The sequence below is a fragment of the Drosophila willistoni genome, assembly GCF_018902025.1.
Source record: "Drosophila willistoni isolate 14030-0811.24 chromosome XL unlocalized genomic scaffold, UCI_dwil_1.1 Seg141, whole genome shotgun sequence".
Lineage (NCBI taxonomy): Eukaryota > Metazoa > Arthropoda > Insecta > Diptera > Drosophilidae > Drosophila > Drosophila willistoni.
The window spans coordinates 11550465-11562941 of NW_025814052.1; the positions used below are offsets into that span (position 1 = coordinate 11550465).

Here is a 12477-nt window from a genome sequence, read left to right on the forward strand (position 1 = left end):
TTGCCGTTATTTGTCTATGTAACTGTAACTGTAACTGTATCTGTGTGTGCTGTGTGTTGTGTAAGTTATTGCGTGTTCCATAGTTCCTTAGTGTTATAGTACGTAGTAATCAGACACCGTAACGTAAGCGCACGCTTAGTTGGCCTTAAAGCATGACCCCCCCCCCCCCAAAAACTCCCCTCTATCTATCTTTCTCTCTCTCTCTTTCCCTATCTTAACTATCTATCTACTTTAGTTGCTTGCCAAATGTAATTAGATTTCTATTTGAATGTAGTTGTTTTATGTTTTCATTAATTTCTATTTTAAATTTTTCGATATTTCGATTTTATGAAGAACCAAAAGTATCGTATTTTATGTTTATCCTTTTGTTGTTGTAAGTTAATACAATTTCAATTCAATTCGTACAGGACACGTTCGAATCAACGCTGGATGAAATTACGCACCACGGTACAAATATCATCGGCCATACAGAAGAAACCACCGCTAAAGCGTGAAGATTCATTCCTGAAGCGTTTCTCCACAAGACAGATACCCGAAACACAGGTAAATCTATTTTCATTTGTCTCTGATTTGGATTTTGATGGGGTTTTTGTCCTTTTTGCTGTGCAGGAAACTGTTGAAGACACGGGTTCAGAAAGTGCCTCTGGCGACGTCGACAAAAGTGTTAAACGTAGTAGACGACGTTATTTACAGAAACGACGCTCCGTAGTTAATCCAGATGAGAATTTTTACTTCTATTGGTTAATGATGTTAACTGTATGTGTTCTATATAATCTATGGACCTTAATTGTGAGGCAGAGCTTTCCTGAACTGCAGGTGAGTTCCGTTCACTTGAGATATTGCCAAAAACACAAAAAACACAATGAACGAATGTATAACAACAAAAAGATGTCATGGGTCCAGTATCAGCTCAAGTTCCAGCTCCAGCACCAGCTCCAGCTCCTGAGGCTATTCAACATCAACAATAACAAGAAAAATCCCTTTGTTCCCTTTTTTTTTCTTCTTTTTTTTTTTTTTTTTTGGGTGTGCGTGTGCTTCTAACACTCTATGCATACATAAATACTGTATTATATACCATCATAGGTATATATGTATAGACAGGGTATGAAAATGAACACTTCTTTTTGGACACCCCATCATTATGTGGGCGTTTTAACTATGTGCGAGAAGCTACCTTAACTTTCTTGAGCCTTCAAAGTGAGAGAAGCCAAAGGCAACTCCTAAAACACAAAAAACAAAAAAAGGTTTTAAACATGAATTTTATAATTGTGAAACCTACCACAAAATATTCGACTGAATTTGACAGTTTTCTTGAACTTTAATTTATATTTTGAGTAATTTTTAAAGGAAGTTGAATGGCGACCTCAATATAAACTCAATTGAATTATCTTTCTATTAAGAATATTGCAAGTAAGAAGTTGACAAAAACGGGAAAATGTAAAGTCTTTTGTTTTCTCTTTCTATATCTTGTGACCATTTCACGGTCCAATGTGAAGTAAAGTTTAATATTAGAATACATGGATTTTAAGTCCAATTGATTTGAGTTGATTAATTGATCTGTGATAGAGCATTTAACAGTCGTTGTGTTAAGTTTATGTCAGCCTGGGGTTTTTCTTCTTCATGATTTTTTCTTTCGTTTTCTAGCCTTTTATCTTTTGTGTGCCTTGTGCCTTTATGCCTTGTTGTAATGACTCAATTATAAGACACGCAGGCCGAAAAGCAGCCACCGAAACTTAACTCAACTCATAAGCAGAAAAATGGGGAAAATTGTGAAATGGCTTTACAGGGTGGGTTAAGAGAAGGAATATGGCATTTGGCATAGGCATGGCCAAAAGCCTCCCCCTAGACCTGGGCAAATGTTTGTTTTACGGCCCAGTTAGCTGGTGTTTGTCATCAGATTAGAGTTTGGCTAAGCGTGTTGGCTTTTGTCTCCGTGTTGACCTTTTTATTCGTTTTCACACACACACACACACACACACACACACACACACACACACACACACACACAGGAATGAGATACAGACAATTGCACACTTGGCTCCAGGATGTAGTAATAATTGCCCTTGACCTGATACTAAAAATATGAACTGATAAATTACTAATCAAGCAAATTGTGTGTGTATATATTTCTGCTTTTGATTTACAGCAATCTGTGCCTACATTTTGGCTTGTCTGCGATTCAATAACAGATGTTGTATTTATCTTAGATATAATAGTTCAATTACGCACAGGATATTTGGAGCAGGGCTTAATGGTGAGTACATACAAAATAGAAAGGAAATGACCATCGAGAGAGAGAGTCGTTTGGTATTAATCTAAATACTTCTAGGTATACGATGATAAGAAACTGGCCTGTCACTATGTGCATTCAAGGGATTTTATCTTCGATATGATAGCTCTAATACCATTGGATCTCCTTCAATTGAAAATGGGCACACATCCGCTTTTGCGTTTTACGCGCTTTTTTAAAGTAATTGACCACCGACCAAATGGATCAGTCATTTCGAAAGTATATGTAATTCATATCGATTTGGTTTTTTTGTTTTTTGTTTTTAAGGTTTATCGATCTGTGAGATTTTATTACATCGTAGAGAGTAGAACAGTTTGGCCAAATTTATGGCGCGTTGTTAATCTAATTCATATCCTGTTAATATTGGCCCATTGGTTTGGCTGTTTCTATTTTTTACTATCCGAGGCGGAGGGTTTTCAGGTAAGAATACACCACACACACACACACTCATTAATGTTCTATTGTTAACGGAATTGTATAATGTTTGCTTTTTGTTGTGATAGGGCGATTGGGTCTATCCCTATCGACCCGGCGACTATGCCACTCTGACACGCAAATATCTGGGAAGTCTATATTGGTCCACGCTTACTCTGACCACAATTGGGGATCTGCCAACGCCCGAAACGAATGCAGAGTGAGTATTATAAATTGTTTGCTTTTTGTTGTTGGTTTTTTTTTTTTTTTTGTTTTTTTTTTTAAGACCAAGACCAAAAAGTTTTGTCATCTACTGTGAATTTGAGTGGTGGTGGTGGTCACGTTGCCTTTTTTTCCTCCATTGTTTTTAGACCGAACTTTTCGGTGGACGGCCCCAGATCAATACCAAGACGTGGCATTAAATCACGCCTTCTACAGTTTGGCTCTAGTTATGGGTACGGCACACACGATAAGCAACAAAGAACATAAAAAAAAATATCATAAATTCTAAGAAAATCAATATCAAGCAATTTGTATTTTGGGGGCTGTCCACTGTTAACTCGTTCATCCGTGTTCTAGTTCACTTTTAATTCAAGTTTTGGCCTTGCATTTTAAAGAAATCGAAACAAAAAAAAAAAAACAATTGAAACAAAAATAGTGTGTGAGAGAGGGATGGGAGAGTCTCTCCTTCTGTCTCTCTCTCTCTCGCTTTGTCTCTTGGCATCAAAGTTTTCGAAAGCGTGCGACAGCCTTCAGCGAATTGTTATTGAATATTTATTTTCTTCATTTTAAATACAAGCTGACTACAAGCTTTCGAAAACTTTGATTTGGATTGAGTTTCAGTTTCAGTTTTAGTTTTTCTTTTTAATTTATTTATCCGTGATTCGTAACCCGAAATATCTTAACTTTAGTTCAAAACTTTCCTAACCATTTTCTTAACCTTATCCTTGCCTTCTCCTATCTTTCAATAACCTGTATGAAATCTTCTCTTATCTACCTCGTATTCTTCTCCTAAGCTTCTTCTATGTTTCTCTAAACCTTCTCCTAAACTTTTTCATCTTTATTCTTACTTTTTGAGTAGTTTCTTACTCCAAGAACTCTCTTTCATCCTTTATGAAAAACTTTCCCCTAACCTTCTTCTATCCTTCTTATCGATTTTTTTTTTAAACCTACTCCTAAATTCTTTATGTCCTGCACCTAGGAGAACCTTCTTCTATTCTCTTTGAACATTTGTAATACTTTCTCCTAACTTTCTTATATGCTTTTTCTATTGTTTTTTAAAAACGCCTTGTATTCTTTTCTTAAACTTACCTCAACCTATGCTTTAGCTCAGCATCATATTAATTTGCTTTTTTTTGTTAACATTTTGTAGAATTTTGGCCATAAATTGTTTCTAATATTGTTTGCACATTTACTAGGTACATTTTTACGATCGTCAGTTATTTGATTGGAGTTTTTATCTTCGCCACAATTGTGGGTCAAGTGGGCAATGTGATAACAAATCGTAATGCAAATCGTTTGGAGTTTGAGCGATTATTAGATGGCGCCAAGACATATATGAGACACCATAAGGTAGGCAGTAGAGAGAGGAGACTTTTAAGGATTTAATCAAATCGATTTACTTTCCCAATCAGGTGCCCGGTGGAATGAAGCGTCGTGTTTTGCGATGGTATGACTATAGTTGGTCTCGAGGTCGCATTCAGGGTGGCGGGGATATAAATACAGCCTTGGGTCTGCTGCCCGATAAATTGAAAACCGAATTAGCCTTACACGTTAATCTAAGCGTATTGAAAAAGGTGACCATTTTCCAAGAGTGCCAGCCAGAATTTCTTCACGATTTGGTGCTGAAAATGAAGGCATATATATTCACGCCCGGCGATTCGATTTGCCGTAAGGGTGAAGTGGCGCGCGAGATGTTCATTATAGCCGACGGCATCCTGGAAGTGCTTAGCGAAACAGGCAAGGTTCTTACCACAATGAAGGCTGGCGATTTTTTTGGTGAAATTGGCATCCTCAATCTGGATGGTCTGAACAAGTAAGTGTGGCAAATTCATTTGAACTCTCTCTCTCTTTCTCTCTCTCTATATCTCTCTCTGTCTCTGTCTCTCTTAGACGTACTGCCGATGTTCGTTCTGTGGGCTATTCGGAGCTCTTCTCGCTATCACGTGAAGATGTTTTAGCTGCCATGAAAGACTATCCAGATGCCCAGGAAATTCTACAGACTCTCGGACGCAAACGACTCATGGAGGTTCGTTGTGTGAACAAGAAATATGCCAAAGCTCAGCTCGATAAGGAGAATGCGGCATATGCAGCCGCTCATCCGCATGCCCCACATCCGCATTCACATCAGCATCAGGGTCAAGTGCATCAAAGTGATAGCAGTGAGAACAGTGCCTCCAAGAAGATAGTCGACAAACTGAAACACGATGTCAAGGGTTTTCGTAATGTGCTTAAAAAGTCCAGGTGGGACATGGGTTCATTTGTCAATACAGTTGTGTCATTCACCCTAACGAATTTCATCCTTCCAGAACTTCGCGCAAAAGCGACGAGTCGCTGGAGATGCAACCACTGCATAGTACCTCGCCGCGTGGCAGCAAAATCATGCTGAAACGTATGTCGCGCGTACGTTCCGATGAGAAGGATAGTGCCGACAAGGAGAGCGCCGAGGCCAAAGATGAATTGCATGACAAAACGCCGAGTCCCATTGGGGCAGGTTTGCCGCTATTGCAACGTCTGCGATTGCTTAAAGAGAAGCAGGTAGGCTAAAACCATTGCCCATTGCCTAAACTAACATTTTTTCCATGCCACACCACCGTTTTTTTGTTCCACCACCGTCACTACTAAGTCACTACGTTAACAAGTCCAAGTCACTCCAAGATGATCACTCTTCATGCCACATCACCACATCAAAATTTCAACATTCCTTTCCCAAATTCCTCAACGCGCCAAAACAAAAAAGCTTTAAATGGTTTTAACTAAGATAAAACAGACAAAGGCATTGAATGAATAAAAGCTTAACATAAACAAACTTCATACAAAGAAACACACTCTCCCCCCACACACTTTCTCCTGCCTTTTTTTTCTTTTTATCTATATTAATAATTATAGACTCGCTTTCTCGATTTGCTTTTTTTTACTTATCGCTTATTGGTTAACTTTTTGTAATGCAGTAATTAAGTAAATTTCCTTCGTTTTTAGTGCACTTTGAAAATAATTTACTCACAATTTGGAATGGTATCAATAAAAAGTGATAAGACCCACCCTTAACTTTGAATGATCAGGCAAGGTTCTGATTCAAATGTCGCTTCATTTGGAATGCAACTGAAATAAATTTGCCTATCGACAGAGAGGGCAAAGTGTACCTAGATGATCAATGCTTAAGGTGATCTGCAGAAATAAATGTCGAAACTTTCCAATACAAATTTTCAACAATTAACTAACTTAATATGCTAAGCAGAGCTCAAAATAGAACGAAGAAATATGTCGCCAAGTACTTAACGTTTCTTTACATACAATTAGGAAACGTAAGAAGTGAAATGAATGTTCTAATTTAGCTAAATGAAACCAATCTCCTATGATCTCCCCATGTCTCATGATTAACGGCACAACTGAATTATTAGATCGACTTAATTCTATTAGGATTAGCTGCAAATAGCTCATAAGTTATTATTGAAAGCCGTGAAAGTGCGTTGGAACCTCCATTTTAAGTTACTTGGCCGCCATTTTGAGTCCTGGGAACAATGGGGTCACCATTTTGAGCAATGTAAAACTGAAATTTTGTAAGGAAATATAAACTTTGTTATGAATTTCCTAAAGGATTTCAATAGAAAGTTATAAAGAACAATCGCAGCTCGACATTACTCGGCTTTAAATCAGCTTGATTCCCAAAAATTTCTATAGATGGTAGTTGGATTTGAATCACTGTTAATATAGAATTTTTAGACAATTTCCCACGCTTTAATCAGCTTTGGCTTAAGGTGATTAATTTTCCTCTGGCTTGTAGTAGAACGAAATAATTTTATGGCTGTCTGCGTTTCCTTTCAACTTATTAGTTAATTGCTTATATTTTTTTCTGTTTGAATGGTATACACAAACAGACTTGAATTAAACCTGGCCTTAACACACTCTAACAGACACACACACACACACACACACACATATATAGACACTCACTTATACCATACATACATACATAAGAAGTCACACACACACACATACATACATACATATATACGAAGACAAAATGAATCAAGTTTTTATTTCTTTTTTAATTTATTTTGAATTTAGCAAAAATCCAACACAATGCAAAAGAAAAACAATGAATACAAACTTTATGTTGTTGTGTAATTTATCCCCGGCTCCTAAATAGTAGTTTTTGTATGTGTCTTTATGTGTCTTGCACTAGGATCGCGAAGAGCGAGCTGTTAAGTCCACCACACCACAGAAATCTCCACCTCACTCACATGTAACGTGTACGTTATCGCCGCAGGAATCGATACAGGAAGAGCCCGAACGCGAGTTCAACGAAGGCTTTCCCCTAATCCAGCGTCTGCAACAGTTGAAAATAAAGAATGAACCTCAAGCGAATTCTGAGACCGGAGTCGGTGTTATGGTAAAGCTAAATGACCCAACCCAAATTACCCAACCCCAACCCCAACCCCAATTCACCCCTCACACCCCTCTTCAACAACCAAATCCAGTCCAAAATCAATCCTGAACGACAAAAAATAACAACAACAAACCTTGACTTGGCTTTAGCCTTTGAAAATACTAATTTATTTGAATGGTCTTCTTTGGTTTCCCATCCTTTATCGCATGCCAGGTGAACACTCCAGCGAATATCAGCAGTAAAATTGATACGCACTTCGGAGCCGGAACATCGGGGGCCATGGCCTCTGTGGCTCAGATAAAGCCCATTATGAAGGTATCCTTTAAACAAAAAATCCAGCAAATGCAGTCGGGCACAAGTACAAGTTCAGCAGGCTCATCGACTGGTGCCATTGCCAAGAAGGAGCCACCCAAATCTTTGGCCGTAGTGGCCAAACATGCCACTACAGAGGAGACGACAACGACAACAATTGCAGTGGCCAGTGGAGTGGCAAGTTCGGGAACAGCAGCAACAGCCGCAGCCGCAGCAACGGGAACAGTTGCTGAGGGGGGAATAGTCGCTTTAAAGAAAGCAATAAAACCATCCCTCAGGCTAGGCGGTACTACGCCTCCACTACAGTCCGATACGGATACAGATGGCACACCCATTAAACCATGGTCCAAGCTCAAATTCGCTACACTAATGTCGTCTAGCTACACAAGTCTCACCAATTGTCAATCGCCCGATGATGGCACGCCTTTGAAGAATTACTCGTTGAGCAATATACCACAGCACGCCATGGAGGGGATGAGTTCGCGTCCCCGACATCACAGTGCCCGCAGTTCGCGCTCGCCCAGGCATCACAATCAGCAGCAGCATGGAGGGCATAGTGGCCATGGGCATGGACATCATCATGGTCACCATCATCATGGTCATACATCGAGCTCAAGCTCAACACGAAGCCACCAGCTGACTAGCTGTACAGCTGCAGCTACAACCCGCCCACAGAAACCCGAACAAAGGCTACCGGAACCAAATAGCAATGAGGCCATCGGCGAGGGTCGCAAACTCTATCAGAGTGTCTTTGATCTATCGCCGGAATATTGCGGCTTGCCCTTTGTGAAGCGTCTGAAGATTCTGAATGAACGACAGAAGCTAGTCGAACTGGAGAATGCTCTGCAGACACGCAGCTTTAGTCTGGACTGCTCCAAGTCGAGTATCAACAGTCAAGTGCCCATCAATGAGTCATTGTATCGTTGTTATAGCGACACATCTGGCATCTATTCACAATTCGTTAGCACCTATGAATCGAATACAACCACCAATACAAGTTCTACTTCCACTTCGGCCTCGGCCTCGGCATCGGCATCGGCATCTGCCTCGGATAGCAATTATCAACGTCAGGCATTGCAATATTTGCCGCTACCATTAAGTCCCGAATCGAATGAAACTGTTGAGCGACGCAAGCTGAAGAGTATTTTGAAGAAATTACAGAAGAGTAATAACAACAACAATCCAACGAGCAGTGGCGATGCCCCAGAGGCAAATGAACCCTCATCTCTGTCTCTGTCCCTGTCCAGGGGCCTGCCCAGGGAGCCAACCTTGGAAGGGTACGTGGCCAGGCACAGTAAGCTCTTGAAGAGTGTAACATTCCATTCAACTCTTTCTAGCCCGCCCGCAAGTGCCAAATTGGCCGAAGAAGATCCACAGGGGGATGGTCAAGGTCAGTTCGCTGCCTTAACCCCTTCCCACGCGAACGTGAATGTGAATTTAAATGCGCGCGCGCCGGTTAATTCGATTGTGTTGAATAAACAAGCGGTTCCGGATCCGCCAACAAATTCACCGCAAGAAAGTTTCGTGTCATCATCGGCATTTGCGTCTAGTAGTTGTGGTGTTGCTGGTGTTGGTGGTGGTGGTGGTGGTGGTGCCGAAGGTGGCACCGCCGCGGCCATCACATCGTCATCGTCGTCGTCGTCCGCATCCGCTTCTGCCACCGCATCGTATTTTGTTGAATCTCAGCAGCAAATACTCTCACAGTCTACCACAACATCCACAGATTTGAATTTGAATTTGCAGCTTAGACAGAACACGATGAATGCCTCATCCACATCAACGACAACGACAAGTGTCGCTCAAGTTCCCAAGCTAGAAGGTAAATATACGAATTTCCATTTTTCCTTTATTTTTTTTGTTTTTCGCTTCACCAATGACAATCCTTCGAACACTTAAACAACAACAACAACAAAAACAACAGGAGCAACCGAGCAGCAACACTTGCCTTAACATTTTATCTAATCTCTACTCTAACCAAAAATCTTTCCGCTTCAATCTTTCTCTGCTGCTACTGTCCTTTTCTTTTTCGTTTGGTTTTCTTTTTTTGTTGATCTTCTGATCCTTCTGCTGTAACTGTTGATCCATACATTGTTCTATCTCTGTTCTGCGCATGCCTCAAGAACGAACACGCAAACACACAGTTTGTCTCTCTCTCTCTCTCTCTCTCTAAGACCCCTTCGTTTTTATTTTCTATCTATCTCTCTCTCTCTCTCTCTTCGTTTTTAACTCTAATTTAAGGCTGACTTTTGCTCAAATTCAAACTTAACACATTTGGCAAATATTTTTGCATGTTTAGCGCTTTAAAAAAAAAACCGCTTACTAAACATTCAACTAGTTTGAATTCTATTTACATTTGAATTTTTATTTGGATGAAGTCCCCCAAGCAAATGAGGATGTCCTCACCCCTACCCAACTCCCACCAACGAAGTGTAAATACGCGAGAAAACTAAATATGCCTTACTTAGTACCTATATTTATTTATTTAGTATAAGTTCATCCATTCACTTTTGCACATTTAGCTTTAAGGTTATTTTTCCAGCTACATAGATCCTCGAGCGTCGCTAGCTCAAGTAGGTACAGTCACGCACAAGCACGCTTCTCACTCTCACGCCTGAAATGGAACGAAATGGTAATGGAATGGAACACTGTCCACTGGAGTGAAACGTCCAACAATTCTTGAGCCGAGCATGTGCAACTACATAAAATATTAACCTTAGCCAAAATGCTTTTTGTAAATACCTTAAACTAACATACACACACACACACACACAGCTTTGTGATGGAGCTGTGATTTTTTTTTTTGATTTAAATTTTAAACGATGATCGCAAGGAATGTGTGTAACGTATGTATTCTGTAACCTGTAAATAACTGTAATTACTTATGTTCTTTTTTTTTTTTGATTTTGGGACTATAACCAAGTAAATTGCTTACAACAGAATCACAAAAACAAACAGAATCAAAATACCAACAGCGTATCCAAAGTTCGTTCGACTGTAGTGTCTACTTACTTATCACTCTAAAAATCACAATGCAAGATTAGCTACAACAATAACAAGAAAAACTACAACTACTTGTGTGACCAAGTGCCTTTAACTTTAATCACCAATCACCAATCACTCACTTACTAATGATCTCTTGGTTTTTCTTATTGAATTTATTTTTAAAGGATTTCCAGAAGCTCAGGACTATTTTAATCAGATACTGAGCGGCATTAATCATGTGATCAAAACTCATATGAACGAAATGCATTCGAAATTTGAAACACAGTTCTCTAGCATGGCCGGTGAGGTGAGACGTCGAGATGCCATAATAGCCCAATTACAGTTAAAGTTACGGACCATCGAACAAAAGCCAACCACATCATCCACAGCCGCGTTGATAACTCGCCGACAGAAGCGTGAAAAGATGTCACAGATATCGGTCGATGACGACGAGCCGTGTGAAGAGGACAACAGTAGTTCTGGTTCCTCGGCAGAGCTTTTATTTATGGTGAGTGAATAAAAACAAATGATTATGATGACGATAATGTTGATGATGATGATGATGATATTTTTAGCGCGGCGATTCCTTAGATACTGTATTTACCTCATCACCGCCCATTCAGGGCAGACGGAGTATTTCGCCCAGTCCTGGCTCGAGGCCAAATCGTTATCATCATGCTGCCTCGGCGAATGCCCTCAATTGTCCGAGTAGTTATTACACGGGTCCAGGCACTCTGGCCACACGTCATGCCCAAAGTCATCCCAGTTTTTATACACCCCACGGCAATGGCAATGGCAGTGGCAATGGCAATGGAAACGGTCGCGGCAGTCGTATTGGCTATAGGGATTGGAGTGGAAGCGAAGAGAGAAGCTCTGTGGGTCCAACCCGCATGGTGGCCGATGTTACGGGGAATCTGACACGCATCTCGGACAGCGTTATCTTGGACATAGGCGAAAGTTCTAGCTCAAGTTCGTCATCGAGTAAACTGAACATTGCCGAGGAAGACGATGAGGATGATGAAGGTGAAGGCCACGGGGAAACAGATGCGGGTGCTGCTTTGGTATCTAGAAGTCATGGCCCAAATGACTGGGAAGTCCAAATGTTGGCCGCCGAAATGGAGAGACAAGAGAAACGCAAACGTGGACTCTCGCTAACCGATAATCTTGGCGAGCTAAAACATTGCAGCACATTTCTCCGTAGACGTCGCAAATTCAGCGACACCGAAACGGAAATCAGCGAGACGGATTTGTCGAATGAACAGCAGCTAAGCGGCAGTTGCCTAGGAGCTGGTAGCTCGGGTACCCTAGCTACCACAACGGAGGCAGCATCTGGAAGTGGAGAAGCTGCAGCTAGGGCTGCCATTCAAAGTGGCAGTCAACGTCCAAGGGCCTCCAGTCTCGATCAGTTTAATTTACGTTATGGCATTGGACGGGGAATTTTTAAAGCAATGAGCATCGATCGTGATAAAGACAAGCTTTGAGAACTATAATCATTATAAACCAGAGCCCGGCACTCATATCCCCCGGGGGACGAACACGTTCGGCACCTCGTATGCGTGTAACCGAACGGCTGCCGAAGTCCTCACACAGAGGATGAGGGTTGATTTAGTTTCCCTCAGCATTTCGACGCAAGCAGATCTATGTCGCTTTGAGAAAACACACATGAAAAAATTGATCGCTGCTTTGTTTTCTCTATCTTTTTCTTGCATAAGATTATTTGCTGCACTCGTTTTCTTGATTCGAGGCAGAATTTGATGAAGTTTAATTTTGCGCAGTGTAAAGCAACACACGCATACAAGCAAGTGCACACATACAACTAAACTTTTTTAGCGCTCTCTTTGTGCCGGGCCCTGTTATAAACAATATATGT

The 12477-nt window shown here is 40.8% G+C and overlaps 1 protein-coding gene across 1 annotated transcript in view; it reads left to right on the plus strand.

Moving 5' to 3' along the window:
• LOC6641152 (serine-rich adhesin for platelets) overlaps positions 1 to 12159 on the plus strand; it is a 48885-nt gene extending 36726 nt beyond the window's left edge. The window contains exons 5-20 of the mRNA XM_002064116.4: positions 408 to 543; positions 610 to 816; positions 2147 to 2254; positions 2330 to 2470; positions 2558 to 2710; positions 2794 to 2924; positions 3076 to 3159; positions 4123 to 4276; positions 4339 to 4739; positions 4817 to 5167; positions 5233 to 5461; positions 7110 to 7316; positions 7527 to 8902; positions 8963 to 9444; positions 10793 to 11115; positions 11183 to 12159. Of these exons, the coding sequence (XP_002064152.2) occupies positions 408 to 543; positions 610 to 816; positions 2147 to 2254; positions 2330 to 2470; positions 2558 to 2710; positions 2794 to 2924; positions 3076 to 3159; positions 4123 to 4276; positions 4339 to 4739; positions 4817 to 5167; positions 5233 to 5461; positions 7110 to 7316; positions 7527 to 8902; positions 8963 to 9444; positions 10793 to 11115; positions 11183 to 12088 (5389 nt within the window). The 3' untranslated portion in view covers positions 12089 to 12159. The remainder of the gene's footprint in view (positions 1 to 407; positions 544 to 609; positions 817 to 2146; positions 2255 to 2329; positions 2471 to 2557; positions 2711 to 2793; positions 2925 to 3075; positions 3160 to 4122; positions 4277 to 4338; positions 4740 to 4816; positions 5168 to 5232; positions 5462 to 7109; positions 7317 to 7526; positions 8903 to 8962; positions 9445 to 10792; positions 11116 to 11182) is intronic.
• Positions 12160 to 12477: the final 318 nt, after the last annotated feature.